The 21,741-nt window shown below is 52.8% G+C and overlaps 1 protein-coding gene and 1 non-coding gene across 2 annotated transcripts in view; both read left to right on the forward strand.

Annotated features, from left to right (window-relative positions):
• Myo15b (myosin XVB) overlaps positions 1–21,741 on the forward strand; it is a 36,865-nt gene that overhangs the window by 2,852 nt on the left and 12,272 nt on the right. The window contains 26 exon segments of the mRNA XM_031354088.1: positions 60–123; positions 348–457; positions 616–690; positions 955–1,051; positions 1,860–1,963; positions 2,073–2,136; positions 2,465–2,626; positions 3,613–3,726; positions 3,814–3,872; positions 3,949–4,081; positions 5,277–5,372; positions 5,605–5,736; positions 9,263–9,388; positions 11,122–11,199; positions 11,388–11,503; positions 11,588–11,633; positions 11,759–11,883; positions 13,690–13,807; positions 14,082–14,245; positions 17,958–18,153; positions 19,025–19,082; positions 19,186–19,316; positions 20,512–20,607; positions 20,707–20,942; positions 21,027–21,205; positions 21,394–21,466. Of these exon segments, the coding sequence (XP_031209948.1) occupies positions 60–123; positions 348–457; positions 616–690; positions 955–1,051; positions 1,860–1,963; positions 2,073–2,136; positions 2,465–2,626; positions 3,613–3,726; positions 3,814–3,872; positions 3,949–4,081; positions 5,277–5,372; positions 5,605–5,736; positions 9,263–9,388; positions 11,122–11,199; positions 11,388–11,503; positions 11,588–11,633; positions 11,759–11,883; positions 13,690–13,807; positions 14,082–14,245; positions 17,958–18,153; positions 19,025–19,082; positions 19,186–19,316; positions 20,512–20,607; positions 20,707–20,942; positions 21,027–21,205; positions 21,394–21,466 (2,952 nt within the window).
• On the forward strand, positions 17,535–17,641 carry LOC116079331. Its single transcript, XR_004113903.1, has one exon. It is a non-coding gene; the product is annotated as a U6 spliceosomal RNA (small nuclear RNA).

The following is a 21,741-nucleotide window of genomic DNA, read 5'->3' on the forward strand; positions in this document are numbered from 1 at the left end:
TGGCAAAGCTTGCCTAGGGCTGCCCAGCCACTTCACCCTCTGCCCTGCTGTCCCTGCAGGCTGGTGTGTGACAGCTCTGTGCTGCTGTGCCTCAAGAAGAGGTTCCAGCTGGGCCGCATCTACGTAAGGGGGACCCCAGAGAAGGGTGTAGGCTAGACTCCCTTTCCTCTGTGCACAGGGACTTCCCAGAATCTCTGAGGCCTCTCTTCATCCATAGACTGGCTGTAAAGCCAGCTCTTCCTGAGTCCCCACAAGTCATGCATGATAGGCTGGTTTGGGGTGCATCAGAACATCCTGTTTATATTTTCCCACCCCCTTCTCATGAGAGCCTCTGCTTTCTTTACCAGACTTTTGGGGGCCCCCTCCTGCTTGCTCTGAACCCCCACCAGCCTCTTCCTCTCTTCTCGTCAGAAGTCTTGGCCAGCTACCATCCCAGGAAGGCCCCAAACACCACACCGTATGTGACTTTACCCTTTGACTCTGTGCTTAACCCCCTAAATATCTGTCTTCCTGAGTGAGGGCCAGGACCTGCGGGCACATCGCTTATTCCTAGGAGGCCCCAGACAGCCATTTCTGGCACCTTCTCATGCCTCTGCCGTCCTTCCCCTCTCCCAGACACATCTTTGCCGTCGGAGTAGCAGCCTATAGCCTGTCTCAGAGCACTGGACAGGCTTCCTGCATCCTCCTGGGGTGAGTTCTGGCTAATTTGCTTGCCTGAGCCCACAGTATCATCCTACCTGTTGGTCCCATGCCCTGCTGGGCAGCAGTTCAGGAAGACACCCTCAGGACCGTCCTGAGGGCATCCCGAGTGTTGCTATGTAGTAGCACTTCTTCCTGGTTATTCTCCATGAAACAGGTCTATCCTCTCTACAGTGTAGGAATCACTTTCATGTGGTGTACCCTCACTGCCTGGGCTCAGTAGGGCAGTCCTGTGTAACTTCTCCCATCCTTTAGGGGGCACAGTGGCTCAGGGAAGACGGAGGCTGCCAGGAAGATTTTGGAGTTTCTAAGGAGCCTAGGGCAGAAGCCAATGGAGGCCAACCGTGCTCAGGTGAGGGCTGGCTGGAGGCACCTGCCCATTTCAATGGACCATTTCCCCAAGCCTGTGGCTTCTCATGGATCAGCTCCTAAGGTTTTCCAATGCCAGGGAGTGAGGCTAGGCTTTTTATTTTATTTATGTTTTATTGTCATTGGTTTTGTTCTTTTTAAAGTGGGGTTTCTCTGTGTAGTCCTGGCTGTCCTGGAACTCATTCTGTAGACCAGGCTGGCCTCGGACTCAAAGATCCACCAGCCTCTGCCTCCAGAGTGCTGGGATTAAAGCCATGTGCCACCATGCCTGAATATTTGATTTGATTTGATTTGGTTTTTCGAGACAGGGTTTCTCTGTGTAGCCCTGGCTGTCCTAGAACTCACTCTGTAGACCAGGCTGGCCTCAAACTCCGCCTGCCTCTGCCTCTTAAGTGCTGGGCTTAAAGGCGTGCACCACCACCGCCCAGTGTTTATTTTATTTTTTAAAAACAGCATCTCATGTAGCCCAGGATGGCCTAGAACTTCCTCTGTAGTTGAGAATGACTTTAAACCCCTGATTCTCCTGCCTGCCTGCGCCTCTCTAGGACTACAGTGTGCATCACCATGCTTATGTGCTACTGGGGATTGACTCAGAGCCTTGTGAATGTAATATGAGCAACTCTACAAATTGAGCTACACCCTCAACCCTTTTAATTTGGGGGAGGGGTGTCTGATAGGACTGACTCCATGAGGGTCTACACAGCCAGTTCTCACACTATAGAGAACTCTCAGTGGGTGGTAGGTACCAAGGCCATCTTAAGAACCCATGAATCTCCCGGACCCTCACACAGCTAGAGGACATACTGCCCGTGCTCAGCAGCTTTGGCCATGCCAAGACCATCCTCAATGCCAATGCCAGCCGCTTCGGCCAGGAGATACGGCTCTGTCTGCAGCAGTGAGTGATGGGGACCAGCGGGCTCAATGGCTCCTGGGAGGGGGGCCCCTGGAATGCCCCTTCAGAGAAGTGCTTCTGGGCGTGTCTACCCTGTCTCTTTTACCCATAGGGGGGTTCTCGTAGGAGCCTCTGTGTCCCACTGTCTGCTTGAGTCCTCCAGAGTAGTCTTTCAGGTAACGACCAGCCTCCTGCCCACCCCCTCCCCAGCTCTAAAGGTGGGAGAGAGAACAGAGCATAGCCCTCAAACCCTGCTCCCCATCAAGCCAGTGTCTCTACCCAAGGCCCAGGCTGAGCGAAGCTTCCATGTTTTCTATGAGCTGCTGGCAGGGTTGGACCCCACAGAACGTGAGCAGCTCTCTCTGCAGGGACCTGAGGCCTACTACTACCTCAACCAGGTAGGGCAGAGGCTCTCACAAATGGCGCGCCCAGACTCAGCCATGGCTTTCAGGACACTGTGGGTTGCCAGGCATTGCCCCTCCACAACCTTGCTGTCCTCTGCAGGGCCGAGCCTGCAGGCTCCAGGGCAAGGAGGATGCCCAGGACTTCCAAGGGCTGGTGAAGGCCCTGAGGGTGCTGGGGTTATGCGCAGCGGAGCTGACAGCAGTCTGGGCTGTGCTGGCCGCCATCCTGCATCTGGGCAACATCTGCTTCTCTTCTTCAGAGGTGGGCTCCCTTGTGGACAGGACCACAGAGCACATGGGATAGGCAGTGGTGGTTTGCACTGTCAGGGCAGTGATGACGCTCCCAAGCCTTTGTGTGGGGAGAATCACAAGGCCCTGGGCTGCCTTTGAAAGCTGGCAGACCCCTATTGCATAGATGAGGACAATGAGCCCCAGCCCTTCTGCACCCACATGCCTTTATGCAGCCTTTTGTATTTGACCATAACCCTTAAGAAGAGCACCTGGGGCTGGAGAGATGGCTCAGTGGGTAAGAGCACTAACTGCTCTTCCGAAGGTCCTGAGTTCGGATCCCAGCAACCACATGGTGGCTCACAACCACCCATAATGAGATCTGACGCCCTCTTCTGGTGCGTCTGAAGACAGCTACAGTGAATTACGCCGGAGCGAGTGGGGGGGGGGAGCAGAGGTCCTGAGTTCAATTCCCAGCAGCCACACACATGATGGCTCATGGCCATCTGTACAGCTACAGTGTACTTATACACATAAAATAAATAAAATAGATCTTTAAAAGAAAAAAAGTAACCAAGAAGCTACTGGCTGATGGGTACTGGGGAGGTCCTGTGCCACTTAAAGCAATAACAAAATTTAATTCTCATGACAACACTGTGCCCTAAGAGATAACGTTTACCCCAGCAATAAGCAGCAGAGGGTCAGGGAGAGAAAGAGATTAGTCAGAACGGTTCAGCTGCTAAGAAAAGACAGTCAGAGCTCACACTCAGGGCCTTCAGCCCCAGAGTCTGGCTCACCGCAGTCTAGATCATCTCATATGTTCTTGGCCCGGGCTGGCTTCGAACTCACAGAGATCCACCTGCCTCTGTTTCCCAAGTGCTTGAATTAAAAGTGTGCACCGCCACCGCTGGCCCTTTGAGTGACAGGCAGCTGGCTAGATGAAGCAAAGCCCTGCCTGTCCCTGTCTGAGGACTGTTGCCATCGCACAAACAAAGCTCATTCTCTCCCTCCTCTGTCCAGCGAGAGTCCCAAGAAGTGGCTGCTGTGTCCAGCTGGGCTGAAATCCACCTGGCAGCCCGGCTGCTACAGGTGCCACCAGAGCGCCTAGAGGGAGCAGTCACCAAGAGGGTCATGGTGAGCCCAAAGGGTGCTGAGAAGTGGGAGGAGCAGCCTGGAGCACCAGGAGCTCGGCCCGACACTGAGCATTTTTCTGGTCTCCAGGACACCCCCTACGGCCCGGTCTCCAGACCTCTGCCAGTGGAAGGGGCCATTGATGCCAGGTCACCTTGGGGATCGGAGAGTGGGGCCAGGTGTGTTGCTCTGCGGGCAAAACTCACTTATGGTGCCCGCCTGCAGGGATGCCCTGGCCAAGATCCTGTACTCCAGGCTCTTTACCTGGCTTCTGAAGCAGATCGATGTGCAGCTGTCCCCACCGAGGGAGGCAGGCAGTGTGGACACCATCGCTGTTGTGGACGCCTTTGGCTTTGAGGTCACCCCTTGAGAGGGGGAGGGGCGAGGCAGGCCCATCTCCTTCCAGCTCCTCTCTACGCTGCTTGCCTGTCTGACCTGTGTCTGCTGGCTCCTTCTGGGGCTGCTGAGTGGAATCTTGGTTGGGTGTCCCTGGGTGGGGATAGAAAGGGAACAACAGGTCCTGTATCTTGGGTCTTTCAAATCTGGTTGAGGCTGGCAGGGAATCTTGGGGTTCTACAACTACTTGACTCCATCTGCATGTTCCTGGGAGGAGGAGGAGGAGGACTCCAACGCATGTGCCTTTCCTAGCTGGGCCCTGAAGCCCTCCTGGGTTCCCTCTGGGAGGAGCTGGGAGCCCACGGCAAGTCCAGAACTATCTGCTTTGTCCTGCCCCTTGATGGCTGTGCCACCTCACACAGCTAATTAATCCTTCTGAGGCCAGTGTCCCCAGCAGTACAGTAGGCGATGTCAGCAGACCTTGCTCTCCACAAGGACATCTCTTGAGAGAGTTCTGTCCTGCTTGGCTTTATAGACACACAGGGCCATCACCCCGGGCTGGGTTTGTCACCTCCCACATACCAAAGTGGAAAGAAGTGGGGCCTCTCAAATCTTCCAGAACTGTCATTAGCTGTGCACCCCTTTCCTACGTGTCACCCTCTTTTGTGGGAAGAGCTAAGAGTAATTGGGCTTGGATTTCCCCACCCCCAGTTCCTGGATGGGCATTGTTCACTGCCCCGTGGGTCCTGCCCTTCTTAGAATGGGCTTGATGACTACTCTGCTCTGGAAGGGAAAGGTCGTATGCAGATCTGCTGTGGTGTGCACAGCTATGCTAAGGCCTTCTGGCCTCCTGGTTGTATGCTGAGGCTGCAGAGGAGAACACCAGAGGCAGGCTGGTGGGCTTCCTGGAGGTGGCAAGCAACATGAGACGATGGGATTCTGAGTGCCATCAAGGAAGAGGCACCCTGCAGACCCTCTCCCGATGGGTGTGATCAGAGTTCAAAAGGCTCATAATTGGGGCAGAGGGCAGGGCTGTGGAGCTGGAGGGAGGATTGATGTATGGTTAGACTGCACTTCTATTGACTTGTCCCTCTCTGCCACAGCCTCAGTTCTGGGGTGTCATTCCTTTGAAAGTCCTGGGGAGAAGGGAGGGGGTAGCCCTGTTTGCCTGGCCCCCACTTCCTGTGCAGATCCGCCTCCTTGTTCACTTGCCCTAGGCGCTCCGAGTGAACGGCTTAGAGCAGCTATGCAGTAATCTAGCCAGCGAGCGCCTGCAGCTCTTCTCCAGCAGGAGGCTGCTGGCCCAGGAGGAGGTACGGAGCTGAGCTCAGGCATTGCAGGTGACACAGAGCACTGCCTTGAACAGAGGCTGAAGTAGTCACAGGAAGGCTGCGCCAAGCCCCCTTTCTGTGGCGGGTGGGAAGGGCTTAGTCCTTAACCTCCCTTTCCGTATCTAAGAGGAGAATACTCTCTTGTGCGGCTCTGTGATCTCGCCCAGCCTCAACAATCGTGGGCTGTGAGTTACCAAATACTGGTTGTTCCTAGGAGGTGTGCCAGCGGGAGCTGCTGAAGTGGGTGCCCATTCTCCAGCCTCCACAGGAGTCCTGCCTGGATCTCCTGGTGGGCCAGCCCCACAGTCTCCTCAGCATCCTGGATGCCCAGACCTGTCTATCCCAGGTGAGAGCCGTCAGTGACACTCAGGGTCAGGGATCAGGACGGGGGCGGGGTGGGGGTGCCCTAGGTAGTCAGGATAAAGCCAGCAGGGCTTCCTGGGAGACGAGCGGGCTCTAGGGTCAGAGACCCTGCGCTCTGCAGTCTGGGAGGAAGCGTTCAAGGGGAAGAGTCCTCTACTCCCGCTGAGCACTTTAGACACTTAATTTTATGTGGTTTTGCCTAGACGTATGTGTGTGCACCATGTGCATGCAGGGCACTGTGGTAGTCGGATCCCCTGGAACTGGGGTTAGGATGGTCAGAAGCTGCCATGTAGGTGCTGGGAGTGGAACCCCGGTCCTCTGGAAGAGCGGTAAATGCTCTTAACCACAGAGCCATCTCTCCAACTCCTTCGTTTCTGTTTTGTTTTGTTAAGACAGGAAGTTGCATATGTAGTCTAGGTTGGCCTTAAACTCCTGACCCTTATGCCTTCACGTTCCAACTGCTGGGAGTACAGGCATGCTCCACCAGCAGCATGCTACGAATGCTTCTTGGGTGGGTAAGTGGCTGTCATGTGTAAACATTCCCTGTCACACATCAGCATCTGCCTCTGTATTTGAACTCCTAGAGAGAGCAGACATTGCTGAGTGTCAGGTACGGTTAGTGGGATTTAGCTCTCCTCTACACTAGACTGAGCTACAAGGGGCTGGGCCTGTCTGAAGAGATCCAGCCCTGCCTGAGGTGTACTGGCACTGAGGGGTGAATTTGTGTGTAGGGACCATTCTGAGGGGAGAGGTCCAAGACGAAAGATTCAGTTTTTCTCTTCCTGGGGCCCAGGAGAATGGAAAGAAATGGTAAGGGCTAGAGAGATAGCTTAGAGGGTAAGACCAGAGGACCCAGGTTTAATTCCCAGCATCCACATGGTGGCTCAGAGACATTAATATTACTCCAGTTTCAGGAGATCTGATGACCTCTTCTGGACTCCATGGGCACCAGCCACACATGTGGAGCATATACAGACATGCAAGCAAAGCATATGCACATGTTAAAAAGGAAGGAAATATAAAAAGTAATTAACTAATTTTTTAAAAAAGTAGGCTGGGTGTGGTGGCGCATGCCTTTAGTCCTAGCATTTGGGAGGCAGAGGCAGGAGGATCTCTGAGACGTCAAGGCCAGCCTGGTCTACAGAGTGAGTTCTAGAATAGCCAGAGCTACACAGAGAGACCCTGTATCAAAACAATAACAACAACAAAGAAAGTAAGGAAGAAAGAAAGAAAGAAAGAGTGAGAAAGAGAGAGAGAGAAAGAGAGAGAGAGAGAGAGAGAGAGAGAGAGAGAGAGAGAGAGAACGGGGGGGGGGCAGGTAGTGTATAGTTACAGTTCAGTGGTCAGAGCATTTGCCTGCTGTGTGTAAGACGGTGGATTCAGCCTGAGTAGTTTTGCCTTAATCTGAGAGTAGGCAGGTCTCAGCTCCAGGCCAGCCTGGTCTACGAAGTGAGTTCTGGGACAGCCAGGGCTACACAGAGAAACCCTATCTCGAAAAACTGAAGAAAAAAAAAGATAATTAATTCAATCTCTAGATTCTAATATAAATTCCACCTGATGTCATAAGCACCGGTCTGTCAGCACTCACAAGGCAGAAGCAGGGGAAAAACAAGTTTGAAGCCAGCACAGCCTGATGTAAGAAAGACAGGCAGGCCAGGCGGTGGTGGTGCACGCCTTAAATCCCAGCACTTAGGAGGCAGAGGCAGGTGGATTTTTTTTTTTTTTTTTTGCAGGCGGATTTCTGAGTTCAGGCCAGCCTGGTCTACAGAGTGTGCTCTAGGACAGCCAGGGCTATACAGAGAAACCCTGTCTCAAAAAAAAAAAAAAAAAAAAAAAAAAGACAGACAGACGGACCAGACTGAGCTAGGCAGTACAATCTGGTATATGAGACTCCATTTCCCACGATAAATAAATAAGAATCCCAGATGTCTGGTGGGCAGCTTTGTGGAATCACAGAAACATGTGTAGGACCCAGACTTTTGGGAACTGAGGTTGCAAGGTGGACACCAAAAATAAGGTGACCCTGAGGGGGTGATATGGCTCAGCTGGAGGAGGGCTTGCCTAGCAGGCACAGAGCCCTAGGTTCGATCCCCAGCACGGTATAAAATCAGGTGCGGTAATGCTGTTCTATAGAACAATCCAAGCCAAAGCACTATGTCTTGGGAGTTCAGCTGGGCCTCCTTGCAAAAGATCATTCCCAGGTGGATTGTGAATTGTTTACATTTCCTCACAGAGGGGTGGAGAGGACACAAGAGCTTGGCCCTCACTGCACACATGGCCTGAGGAATAACTAGCATTTATAAGCCAGGGAAGGCTAGGGGAGAGGACTTCATCTATGCATCTGTGGTAAGATGGGAGCACAGGGCAGTGGTGGTGCACGCCTTTAATCCCAGCACTTGGGTGGCAGAAGCAGGCAGATTTCTGAGTTCGAGGCCAGTCTGGTCTACAGAGTGAGTTCCAGGACAGCCAGGGCTACACAGAGAAACCCTGTCTCGAAAAAACAAACAAACAAACAAACAAACAAACAAACAAAACCCAACCAAAGAAAGAAAGAAAGAAAAGACAGGGGCACACAATGGGATGCAGACATTGCCACTCTTCCTTTGAGAAGGGATTGTGACAAAGGATGCTGTGGTCCCAGCACTCTAGAGGTAGAGGTAAGGAAGGTGAGGAGGGTCATCCTCAGCTACACAGTGAGTTGGAGGCTAGCCCAGTCAAAAGGGACTGTATCTCAAACCAGCCAGGAAGAGTGGTGCCTGGTATCTTTAATCCAATCTTTAATCCCCAGCATTCTGGGTGCATCAATGTGAATTCAAAGTCAGCCTGGCCTTCATAGGGAACTGTCCCCAAAACACAAAATAAGAGGAACCCCTCACAGGTGTTTCTCAAGTCCTTGGTTCACTTTAAAAAAAAATCTATTTTATATATATGGGTGGTTTTGTTTCTCTCTTTCTTTCTTCATTTTTGCTTTTGTCTGAGCACCTCGTCCTGGGGAGTTCAGAAAAGGAAATCAGATCCCCTGGGAGTCACCATACGTGTCAGGGCTGGGAACTGAACCTGGGTTCTCAGGGGGAACAGCCAGTGCTTTTACCCACTGAGCCATCTTGCCACCCCTTAGGTTATCTAAGGTGACCGGGAACAGCTTGCAGAAAGGGTGTGGCTGGAATAGTTTTGACATCTGTGTCAGATCCTCTAACTCTATTTTCTTATAACTCCTTCAGGCTTCTTTAGAAATACCACATCTAGGGCTTGGCAGGGCTGGCTTCCCAGCCTGAGTGACCCTGACCTTCTCAAATACTACCTGGTTGTACAAAACACAAAGTGGTGGAGGAAGGGAACACGCTATAGGGACAGTGCAGGCTGAGCTGACTCTGTCTGAGGGAGAGATTTGGGGAGCCCTGTGTCTGGGTTGTGTGGGGCTGTGGTCTTCAGGGAGGAACAGGGTGAGTGCAGGGAACAGCAAGCCAAGCCGTACTGGTCCTGAGAGAGTGTGGCTCCTTCCTTAACAGGCCACAGACCACACCTTCCTCCAGAAGTGCCACTATCACCATGGTGACCACCCCAGCTACGCCAAGCCTCAACTGCCCCTGCCGATCTTCACAGTACAGCACTATGCTGGGACCGTAACCTACCAGGTATCTGCTCTTGGCAGAGAATGCAGGTGAATCACCAAGACCCTGTCATCGTAGTGTCGGCCCCTCCCAAGCTGAGTCACCTACCAGATGACAAAGTCAGAGAGATTCCCTTCCAAGACTTGGCACTGTATCTCCACGTGAGCCTCTGACCACACCCACTTCTGGGTATTAATTATTTTGAATAGCTCCTTAGCTAAGGGTGGGGTCTTGTGAGCCCCCATCCATGCTGGTTTTTTCTTTTTTCTTTTTTTTTTTTACATTTGTTTAATGAGGTGGAGGGGAGGGTGCGTGTTGTACATAGGTGGAGGTCAGAGGACAACTCCTGGAGGTTGGTTTTCTCCTTCCATGGTGTGAATAGCTGGGCTTAAATTTGGGTCCTCAGACTCAGCAGCAGGTGTCTTACTGGCTCAGTTTATTATGCAGTTTGCTCTCTTAACCATTGAGCCATCTCTCCTGTCCCTTAACACCCCCCCCCTTTTAAAAACTCTTTACTTTGTATATGAGAGTTTTGCCTGCATGCATCTGTGCATCATGAGTGTGCCTGATACCCTCAGAAGTCATCAGAGAACATCAGATCATCGTGACAATGGGGTGACAATGGGATGTGAGCTGTTATGTGGGTGCTGAAAATCAAGGCCAGATCCTCCAAAAGGACAGCCAGTGCTCAACTGTGGAGGAGGAGCCATCTCTGCAGCCTCAAGTCGTCATCTTTTTTTTTTTTTAATAATGCCTTTGTGGGTTTTTTTTGGTTTTGGGGGGTTTTGTTTGTTTGTTTGTTTGTTTTTGGGTTTTTTGTGTTTTGTTGTTGTTTTTTGAGACAGGGTTTCTCTGTGTAACCCTGGCTGTCCTGGACCTCACTCTGTAGACCAGGCTGGCCTCGAACTCAGAAATCCACCTGCCTCTGCCTCTTTAGTGCTGGGATTAAAGGCATGTGCCACCATTGCCCGGCGCCTTTGTGTTTTATAGTTTGTTTTCTCTGAGTATCCTTGGCTGTCCTGGATCTCACTATGTAGACCTGGCCTCAAACTCAGAGATCCTCCTGTCTCTGCCTCCTACTGTTCTCGGTCTCGAATTAAAGACTTGAGTCACACCCCTAGCCCTTGTTTTGGGGTTTGTGACCGGGTCTCATTTTGCCTCATCTGGCTTTTAACTTTCTTTGTGGCCAGGGAAGCCCTTACATTTCTGATCCTCTTGCCTCTAGTCCCCAAGTGAAGGGACTGCAGGTGTGCAACACCCGTGCCCAGGGCTTAGGCAGTGCTGGGACTCAGAACCTGGGGCATGAACATCTTAGTTAAAGGCTCCTCCAACTGGGCTACAGCCAGTCTCTGAGATTTAAAACAACCAGGTGTCCATGCCTTTAATCCCAGCAGCAGCAGGCAGATCTCTGAGTTCGAGGCCAGCCTGGTCTGCAGAGGGAGTTTTAGGACAGCCACGGCTACACAGAGAAACCCTGTCTCAAAGACAAAAGACAAAGCATCCGAGTTTTCTGGCATGAGGATAATCAGAGAGTACTGAAGAGGCGGAGGGCAGAGGAGACTTTTCTCTGTGGTAGGAAACTGTTCTAAGCACAGGCCCTGGAAGAGCTTTACTAACACATGGACCCATGGGTGGGATGAACCAGAAAGGCTAGGCGCCAGCGGGACTGTGCAAAGCCAAGAAGGCCTGTCTGTCTCTGAGGCATGGTGCACACCCAGCCTCCTGAGGGGCTGTTCCTCCGGCCTCTTCTCTTGCAGGTGCACAAGTTCATAAACAGAAACAGGGACCACCTGGACCCTGCCGTGCTGGAGATGCTCAGGCGGAGCGAGCTGCAGGTGACCTAGCCTTCCTCTCAGGTGCTCATCAAGATTTTCGGGCTAGTCCCTGACACCTGGATGGAGGAATGAGCATGGAGGGTGGGTTCCGTGCTTAGGGTGGCCTGCTCCCCGGGGAAGGGGGGGGCTGTGTAGTGGGTGGACAGGCCCAGGATGGAAACAGCTGAGACCCATCTCACCCCACCCAGCTCATGGGCCGCCTGTTCCAGGAAGCAGAGCTCCAGGCTGGGACTGAGCAAAGCAAACCCACATTGGCCTGTCGATTCCAGCAGTCCCTGGGTGACTTGCTAGCTCGGCTAGGCAGGTGAGAGCTGTGTCCCTCCACTGGACCCCAGAGGAAGAGATGGAGGGTCGTCTGATCTGTGACTGTCCCCCTTCCACTGAGCAGGAGCCATGTCTATGTCATCCACTGTCTCAACCCCTCCCCTGGAAAGGTGAGCTCCCTTTCTCCAACCTCACCCCTGCCGTACTTTCCTCCGCCCCTCCCCTTCCCTGGGACCCTCTCCTCTCAGCCCTGTTCCCGACTCCAGCTCTCCTTGGCTGTGTCTCTGGCTCCCAGCTCCCAGGCCTCTTCGATGTGGGACATGTCGCAGAGCAGCTGCGTCAGGCTGGCATCCTGGAGATCATAGGCACCCGAAGTGCCCACTTCCCCGTACGAGTGCCCTTCCAAGTCTTTCTGGCAAGGTAGGATTCCGTGGTGAGGTAGTGGAAGCCGACACCTGATAGGGGACAGTCCCAGATAGGTGGTCCTGGCAGAGAAGCGACCATATGCCTGACATCCAACAACCTTCCCTTCACCATTCCTTACATACGTGCACACTCACACACGCGTGCTCACACATGCTCGCTCATGCTCCTTTCTATAGTCGCCTCATCTCCTCAGAGCTAATACCCTGGTGGAGAGGACTTGGGCCCTGCCTGCCCTGGGACCTTACCATGTAGTCAGTTGGGCACAGCCAGGATCGTGAGGCTGGGACTGAATCAGAGAGACGACAGAGCACAGTTAGCAGAACCTTTCAGACTGATAAGGGATGGCAGGTGCAGCCATGGGGAGCAGGCCTTTGAGGGAGAGCTCAGAAAAGTCCAGGAAAGCTGGTTACTGAATGTGAGGCCCTTGGCTTTGACCCTCCTCTCAACACCCTCTGAGGCTTCCCCTTGGAACTCTAGCCACCCTCTGCAGCCTGGCTGAGGGGCGGAACCTGAAGCAGGCAGTAGATGAGTGGAGAGTGACAGGTCAGAAGGTGCTGTCCTTGCCTTGGGACAGTTGCCAAATCACTGACTGTCACCTCTTCCAGGAAGCTCTGAGCTCTGGATCATTGAGGACATTGTCTTCCCAGCCTTGGCTGGGTCCTGTTTGGTGACTTGCCCTGCAGTTCTGCCCTGCCCTCTGCAGACAGGCCTTGACCCCACCCCCACCCCATGTTAGTGTGTATCATCCCAGAGAGCCACTGGGTCACACCTGTTCCTTCTCTAGCCTTGCCTGGCCTCGTGGCACCAGCTACCTGTCACTCTCTGCCGGAAGTCAGCTCCCTGCCTGGCTTTAGCCAGGTGATTTCACTGTCAACATGACACGCCCTAGAATCAGCTGGGAAGAAACTTGTGTTTTATTTGTGTGTGTGTACGAGAGAGAGAGAGAGAGAGAGAGAGAGAGAGAGAGAGATGTGCACCCGAGATAGAGAGAGATAGAGAGATATGTGCACCATGAACATGCTGGTACTTGCACAGGCCAGAACAGGGAGTCAGATCTCTTAGAACAGTAGTTACAGGCAATTGTAAACTGAGTCATGGGTGCTGGGAACTGAACCCGTGTCCTCTGCAAGGGCCACAAGTGCTCCTAACCACTGAGCCATCTCTTCAGCTCTGGAAGATGGTTAGTTTTTGTTATTGTTGTTGTTGTTGTTTGAGAGAAGGTTTCTCTGTTGTATCCCTGGCTGTTCTGGAACTCTCTCTATAGACCAGGCTGGCCTCGAACTCAGAGATCTGTCTGCCTCTGCTGGGATTAAAGGCGTGTGCACAGCCCCCAACCAGGTGCACAATAGTCTTAACTGTCCAGATGGCCTGCCCTGTGGTGACGTTCTTGATTGTTAACCTGGCCTGCCTAGCAGCGCCATTCCCTAGGCAGGGAGTCCTGAATAGCGTTCGAGAGAACTGCTACCAGGATGCAGGCATCCACTGTCTCTGCTGCCGACTGCGGTAAGATGTGATCAGAAGCCTCACGCTCCTGCCTTGATTCCCTGCACCAGTGGACTGTAACTTGGAATTGAAGCCAAATAAATCCCTTCTTCCCTAAGTTGTTTTGTGCCAGGGTGTTCTATCACAGTAACAGAAACTAGGACACAGGATTCCCAAGTTGTGGATTGATCCAGAAATTGAGTAATCATCAATGGGTTCACATTCAGTTGTCAATCAAGTGTCTTAAAACAAAACAACAAACAACAACAACAAAACTGCCCTTGCTCTTCTGACCTCATCTCTGGGCCTTTTGGACAGGTTCCGTGCCCTGGGATCAGGGAGACAGAAAACTGTCTCTGACCAGGAGAGGTGTGGTGCCATCCTCAGTGGAGTGCTGGGGGCACAGTCACCGCTCTATCATCTTGGTGTCACCCAGGTACAAATGAGTGCATGGGGGACAGGCATACAAGAAGAAAAGAGAGCCCTGCTGGGCTAAACATAGACAAGCTATGCATCAGATGGCCCTTCTCTGTGGGAGTGGGGCTGGCTGCCAGGCTACCCTGGGGCCCCTAGAATAGAGTATGTGACCAGATGTAGGGAGGCTGAGACCAGAAGAGAAGAGTGGCATGTTCCATCTGTTTCCCAAGTCCTTCCCCTCCCCCTTCCCCCTCTCCCCCCTCCTACCTCCCGAAGCCTGCCTGTGCCCACAGGTCCTCCTGCAGGAGAGGGGCTGGCAGCAGCTAGAACAGCTGTGGGCTCAGCGGCGCTCCCAGGCCCTGCTCACTCTGCACCGTGGCCTCCGAGCTTGTATCACTCGGCAGCGCCTCCGTCTCCTGCCCCGGATGCAGGCTCGTGTGCGTGGACTCCAGGCCAGGTGAGCCAGGACCAAAGTGGGAAAGCGAGGCTGTGAAGCCCAGGCTGGCTTCAAACCCGTGATCCCCCTGCCTCAGCCTTCTGGATCTGAGATTATATCCACCCACCACCACACCTGGCATCCAGTAGCTTCTCTGGCCACCTGGGCCAGATGCTGGAGACTCAAAGGCTTCGGGGATTTGGCCTCCCAGGTCAGCTGCAAGAGAGGGGTCAGAAAGTAAAGCTGCTATGGACCCAAGGCGAACTTGAGGGCTGAGATAAGATAAAGCAAGCACCATGTTGAGGAACACATCTCTGGCAACCATCACTACTGTCTGTCTGTCTGTCTGTCTGTCTGTCTGTCTGTCTGTCTGTTTGTTTATTTTTGAGGCTGGGTTTCTCTGTGTATCAGTCTTGGCTGTCCTGGAACTTGGTTTGTAGACCAGGCTGGCCTTGAACTCACAGAGATCCACTTGCCTCTGCCTCCTGAGGGCTGGGATCAAAGGCATGTACCACCATCATCCAGCACTACCATCTGTGCCCCAAACACTTTCGCCACATGCCCTGAGGCACTGTGCCCATGAAGCAATAACTCCTGACTCCCCACACAGCCACCAGCTTCTAGTAACTCCCGGTGTGTTCTCGGGCTCTAGATTTGCCTATTCTAAGTATTTCCTGTAAGCCATCTTACAGGCCAGTTCCTTTTATGCCTGGCCTAATTTACCTAGCTTTTAATGCCTTCGGAGTTGGTGCTGTAGCATGGATCAGAACTTCGCTTGCTTTCTGTGGCTCAATAATATTCTACCATTCAGATTCACAGCTTCTCGCGGATGGCTGCGTGGGTCGCTCCCATCTTTCATGAACATGCCTGTTAGGACTATCTATTGGGCTTTCTGTTTTCACGTGTTGGGTCTGTACCTAGGAGGGAACTCCTGGGTCCTGCTGTCGTTCTCTGCTTGGCTCTTTGAGGACCTGCCCCATTGGCTCTCTCAGTGTTTAGGTCAATGTGTACTCCAGCTGGCAATGGAAACAGCTCCTCCCATCTTTGCTAATATGTTTCTGGTTTTGTTTTGTTTTTTTGTTTTTTGTTTTGTTTTGTTCTGGTTTTTGGTTTGTCAAGACAGGGTTTCTCTGTGTAGTCCTGGCTGTCCTGGAACTTACTCTGTAGACCAGGCTGGCCTCAAACTCAGAAATCCACCTGCCTCTGCCTCCCAAGTTGCTGGGATTAAAGGCGTGCGCCACCACTGCCTGGTGAAAAAGTATATTTTATTTTATGTGTTATGAGTGCTTTTCCTGAACGTTTGTGAAGCCTGGGCATACAGTGTGCTTGGAGGTTCTAAGAAAGTAGCCAGCGCCTGGGAACTAGAGTTACAGCTGCCATGTGAATGCTGGAACCCACGTCCTCTGTAGGAGCGGCGAGGGTTCTCCAGGCTCCTTTTGGTTGCTCTTGAGACAGGATCTTACTGTGTAGCACAGGCTGGCCATGAACTCACAACCATCTTCTTGCCTCAGCCTCCTGAGCACTGGAATTATGGACATTCACCACACACAGCTCTCTTACTGGCTGCCATTTTACTTTATGGGTATGGATATTGCCAGCATGTATGTATATGCACTGTGTGTGTGTGCCGGTACCCACAGTGTTCAAAAGATGGCATCAGCTTCCCTGGTACCAGAGTTTTAGTTGTGAACCATTATGTGGATGCCAAGAACTGAATCCCGGTCCACTGCAAAAACAGGTGCTCTTAACCACCAAGTCTCCTCTCCCACGCCTCCTCTGTCTCTGTTCATAAACTGCAAGAATTCTCCATATTTTCTGGATATCAGGCCACCACTAAGCATATGACTTGGTGGTTTTCTATTCTGAGCACTGTCTTCTTACGTCCTTTGCACCGTCCTCTGATGCACGAGAGTTCTGGACTGACTGCATGAGAGTTCTGGACTGACTGCTGGGTTGTTTGATCATTGGATTGAATTTTTGTGCTGGGGATCAAACCCACGCACTTGAGCATGCCAGGAAGTACTCTGCAAGCGAGCTGTGCCATACTTCCAATCCTGGTGTGTGTGTGTGTGTGTGTGTGTGTGTGTGTGTGTATACATGTTCATGTATGTGTGCATATGTGAATGTGGAAGTGTGCCTGCTGATGTGGATACTCTTGTGTGCACATGAGTATAGAGATCAGAGGCTGACACTGAGTCTCTCTTCCCTGGTTGGTTGTTCTCAATCTTTGTTTGTTTCTCTCTCTCTCTCTCTCTCTCTCTCTCTCTCTCTCTCTCTCTCTCTCTCTCTTTCTCTCTCTCTCTCTTTGAGATAGGATCTCAGTAGCTCTGGCTATCTATAAACTCACTCTGTAGACCATGTTAGCCTTGAGTTCACTGAAACCCTCCTGCCTCTGCCTCTAAGTGCTAGGATTAAAGGCCACAATACCTTGTCTGTCTTTGTCTGTCTGTCTATCCTTTCCTTTTTTCCCTCCCTCCCTCCCTCCCTCCCTCCTTCCATTCCTTCCTTCTTTCCTTCCTTCCTTTCCTTCCTTCCTTCCTCCCTTCCTTCCTTCCATTAGACTGGACCTAGAATTCGCTGACTCAGCTAGTCTGGGTAGCCAGGGAGCTCCAGGCATCTGTCTGCCTCTACCTCCTGGGCACTGAGGTCACAGACATTGAGGTCACTGATGTGCTGCCTTATCTGGTTTCATGTGTGTGGATGAGGCATGCAGCTCAGCTCCTCATGTTTGTGCAGCAAGCACTTTGCCAGCTAAGTTATCTCCCTGCCCCGAGGCTCATTCTTACTTATTTATTGTATGTACATGAGTGATTTGAACATATGTCTGTGTGCCACATGTGTGCCTGGAGCCCGGAGCCTGTGGTGGTCTGAAGAAGGAACACAGAAACAGAATATCTCTGAGAATTTCCCAGCTATGAGACCAGTAAATAAATTTAGGGGGCTAGAGACATGGCTCAGTAGTTAAGAACATTTGTTTTTGTTTTTGTTTTTGTTTTTGTTTGGTTTTTCTCTGTGTAGCCCTGGCTGTCCTGGAACTCACTCTGTAGACCAGGCTGGGCTCGAACTCAGAAATCCGCCTGCCTCTGCCTCCCAAGTGCTGGGATTAAAGGCGTGCGCCACCGCTGCCTGGCACATTTGTTGTTCTTACAGAGGACCAGAGTCCAGTTCCTAGGACCTAGTCAGGGGACTTTGACTGCCACTAACTCCGACCCCAAAAATCTGGCGCCCTCTTCTGGCCATCTATGAATCCTGCACTCACATGCACATAGACGCACCTACACACATATGCGTAATTAAAAATAAAAATCCTGTGCTCGCTTCGGCAGCACATATACTAAAATTGGAACGATACAGAGAAGATTAGCATGGCCATTGTGCAAGGTTGACACGCAAATTCTTGAAGCATTTCATATTTTTTTTTAAAAAAATAAGTAATAAAAAATAAAAATCCTAAAAGCTGGAAGTAGTGGCACATGCCTCTACACATAGCACTCGGGGGGCAGAGGCAGGTTCAGGGCCAGCCTGGTTTACATAGTGAGACAATCTGAGAACAAAATACTACCTGGCTTACCGTAGCATTCTGATTTGAACATTGCTGTTGAACATCAGGGGTTTCACTGATGCAGAGTCCCATTTTCACACTACGGTCCAGGTTTAGAGAGGGTTCAGGTACCAGGGAAGAAGCTTAAGTTTCGGGTCCCATCCTCCCCCACATTACTCCAATGGCCTCCAGGAAGCGATATCTCCGACGGAGGTCAGCTCTGGGACAGCTGAACACCATCCTCCTAGTGGCTCAGCCCCTGCTCCGGAGACGACAGAAGCTACGGGTGAGAGGGTTGTGGAAGTGTTCATGGATCGTGGGAAAGCTCAGGAGAGAAGCCAGGTGACCTTGGCTGGCCAAGTGGGCAGCATCCCGACAGCCTGAACTTGTCAGGACTGAAATAGCAGAGCCCGCTGCTTGCTGACCACTATTTCCTGTTCCAGCTGGGGGCCCTGTGGCTGTTGTCTTGCTTCATCTTGCTGCCCCCTGCCCCTCTCCCCCAGGCCTGGCTCCCCCTTCTAGCCCCAGTTCCTCCCGTTCCCTCCAGGTCCCCGTGGCCCACTTGTACTCTCCTTCTTGCCTGATGACTCCTATGTGAATGCCATAAAGCTGCTCAAAGGTCAATGCCTACGTTCTGCCCCCCTCTCTGGCTCCTCCCCAGCTGGACTTTGTCCCCTGTTCCCTTCTTTACCTCTTCCTGGTGCCCTAGCAGACAGGCAGTGACATCCTTAGCCTGGTGACGGTGAGACCGCAGAGGGGGTAGGGGTGGGTGAGGGCGGGTGGTGGTACCCTCTGGGTCTATGAGCTTCCTTTGCTACTATCCTGTCTCCTGGGGACAAGAGGGGACACTGAGCTGCTGAGTTGGGGGTGGGTTGCTCGTGGTGTGGGGGCATCAACTCTTGCTGGATCTCTCCCATAGAGTTCCCGTGGTGGCCCGCACAGCGGGGAGCCCTGGGGAAAAGTGTCAAATATGGTGAGTGATTTTGGAAGTGGGGCGGGAGGGGGGGCGTCCTGTTGGGTGTGGGCCTGCCATAGTGTAGGGAAGAGTAGGCACGTAGGATGCCATACTGTCCCTTATGTGTCCCCTCAGCAGAAGACTGGGACTCTGTTGTCCTCAGAGGCTTTGGGGACCTGATCATCTGTTTCCAGGATGTGTCCTTGTTCTTTAGGGACACTTATCATTCTGCAGAGTTTGGGGGGGGGGTGTACCAGTCCTTCTCGGTTGTCCTTTAGTTCCTGATCATTGTTCACACCCCCAGGACCTGGGGCGCTTGGAGATCCCAGCCCAGCTGGCTGCTCTGCTGAAGAGGGCTGAAGGTGAGTCCTCTTGGCGTAGGTACTCTGTCTGCAGTGGTTGGCAACCTGACAGGAAGAGCGGCAGTCTTGAGCGTCCTAGGCTGCCTCTTGTCTTCCTTCCCAGACCACCAGGCCGTGCTGACTGGAAACATCACAGAGTCCCTGCCTCCTGAGGTTCCTGCCCGGCCCAGCCTAACTCTGCCTCCAGACATTGACCAGTTTCCCTTCTCCAGTTTCGTGTCCACCAGTTTCCAGGTGAGACGTCTCTGGCTTCCCGAGTTCAGGAGCTCCTGTGTGACCCCTGCCAGGCAGAGACAGGCCTCCCCGCCTTCTCCTGGGCCATCCCAGTAGTCAGCAGAGCTGCTTGGGGAAACAGTCCTTACATAGAAGCCTCCAGCACACAGGCTCATTTCGGCCACACCTTTATTGTACCTGTCGTGGCATCGCCCTGCGTTAGAGTTGTGTCCTTAAAGAAGGTTTAACAAGTGAAACTTCCCGTACTGGAGGATTAAATATGAACGCAGGATTCACAGTGGCATGTACAACAAGATCCTTGTATTAGTTTACTTACCAATTTATTTTGATTAATTTATTTCTTGAGACAGGATCTTACTGTGTAGCCCTGGCTGTCCTGGAACTCACTCTGTAGACCAGGCTGGCCTCAAATTCAGAGATCCACCTGCCCCTGCCTCCCAAGTGCTGGGGTTAAAGGTGTGTGCCACCATGCCCAACCTTATTTTAATAAGGTTAAAGGCAGGGTCTTAACTTCGGTAGTCCTGGCCGGCCTGGAACTCCTCGAGGAACATCATCCGCCTGCCTGTGCCTCCCAAGTGCTATGTTAAAGGCGCAGGGCACTCACTCCACCTGGCTTGGTGTCAGTTAGTAAAAGAACAGTGGGGGGGCTTCTCACGGAGTCAGGGTGCTTCCTCAGCACTCCTGAATCCAAATCCCCAGCACCCACGGAAGAAGCCAGGTATGACCATACATGTCCGTAACCCTAGTAGTAGTACAGAAGAGACGCAGGTGAATCCCTGGAGTTGCTCGCTAGTCAGCCTATGCAAAACAGCAAGCTTTTCAGTTCTGTAACAGACTGAGAGCAAACAAGGAAGGTGACTGGTATCCTCCTGGGGCACACCTGTACATGCATATCCATGTAACGCGCGCGTGCACACACACACATACACACACGGACACACGCATGCACACAGGCGCACGCACACACACGCACACACACACACACACACACACGCATGCACGGACGCAGCACACAGGCACTCACACAGGTGCACACACACTCACACAGTTGGACACACACACACACACACACACACACACACACACACACACACGCAGGGTACACACTCCTCGGGGAGGGGTGAGGATGTCCTTGAGGAGTGGCTTCTCTGGTCAACTCAGAGGACAGACACTATGTCACCCTCCTTCCCTCCAGAAGCCGTTTCTGCCTCGGCCAGGGCAGCCACTGGATGAGCCCCTGACACGGTTGGAGAGTGAGAGCCCTCAGCAGGCTCTGGAGATCAATAGGGTGGTGAGTGACTCCTCCAGGGGGGACGGGGGTGGGGTGGGGTGGGACAAGCACTGTTCTGGAGAAGCCCTGTGTCTCCTGCCCTGGCTTTTGTGTCCACAGATGTTGCGGCTCCTGGGGGAAGGGTCCCTGCAGTCCTGGCAAGAGCAGACCATGGGCACGTTCCTGGTGCAGCAGGCCCAGCGACGGCCGGGACTTCGAGACGAGCTCTTCAGCCAGTTGGTGGCCCAGCTGTGGCACAACCTGGATGAGCAGCAGAGTCAGCGTGGCTGGGCCCTAATGGTGATCCTGCTCAGCTCCTTCCCCCCTACACCTGCCCTGGAGAAGCCATTGCTCAAGTAGGAAGCCCAGCGGGCAGGGCCCCGTGAGTGGGACTAGGTCCCCCCCACCAAGCTTGCGGCAGCCCTGTGTTGTCTCCACAGATTCGTATCTGACCACGCCCCCAGTGGCATGGCAGCCCTGTGCCAGCACAAGCTGTTAGGTGCCCTGGAGCAGACACCGTTGGCTCCCATGGCCTCAAGGTCCCACCCACCCACCCAACTTGAGTGGAAGGCTGGATTGCGGCGGGGCCGCATGGCACTGGATGTGTTCACATTCAACGGTGAGGCCTGCCTCCCTCAGCCAGGGGAGCCAGCCCTGCCCTGACTCCCTGGTCTCCTCCTGCCTCAGCCATCTTACTGACCTGCTCTGTGACCCTCATGTTCTCTGTCTGGTGTGGTGACAGTAACTGGTTACTGTCAGGGGTGGAGCCCTGTGTCTCTTACCCTCCCTCTAACCGCCCCTCCGCAGAGGAAAGCTACTCCGCCGAAGTGGAATCCTGGACCACGGGAGAGCAGTTTGCAGGGTGGATCCTACAGAGCAGGTATGGCGAGTTCGGGGTGGGACAGGGCAGCAGACTGACCACTGACTGCTGCTCCCACTGCATGTCCCCGAGGGCCTAGGGATGTATGCTGTCCCTCAGTGACTTAAAAGAGGTTTTAGGGTGAATGGGTTCCAACTTTATGTTCCAGAGAGAAAAGAGAGCTGCTGCTGCTGCTTCTCCTCCTTCCTCTTCTCCTCCTCCTCCTCCTTCTTCTTATTATTAAATGGAAGAGTCTTTTAAGATTATTTTATTTAGGCCAGGCAGTGGTAGCGCAC

The sequence above is a fragment of the Mastomys coucha genome, unplaced genomic scaffold, assembly GCF_008632895.1.
Source record: "Mastomys coucha isolate ucsf_1 unplaced genomic scaffold, UCSF_Mcou_1 pScaffold5, whole genome shotgun sequence".
Taxonomy (NCBI): domain Eukaryota; kingdom Metazoa; phylum Chordata; class Mammalia; order Rodentia; family Muridae; genus Mastomys; species Mastomys coucha.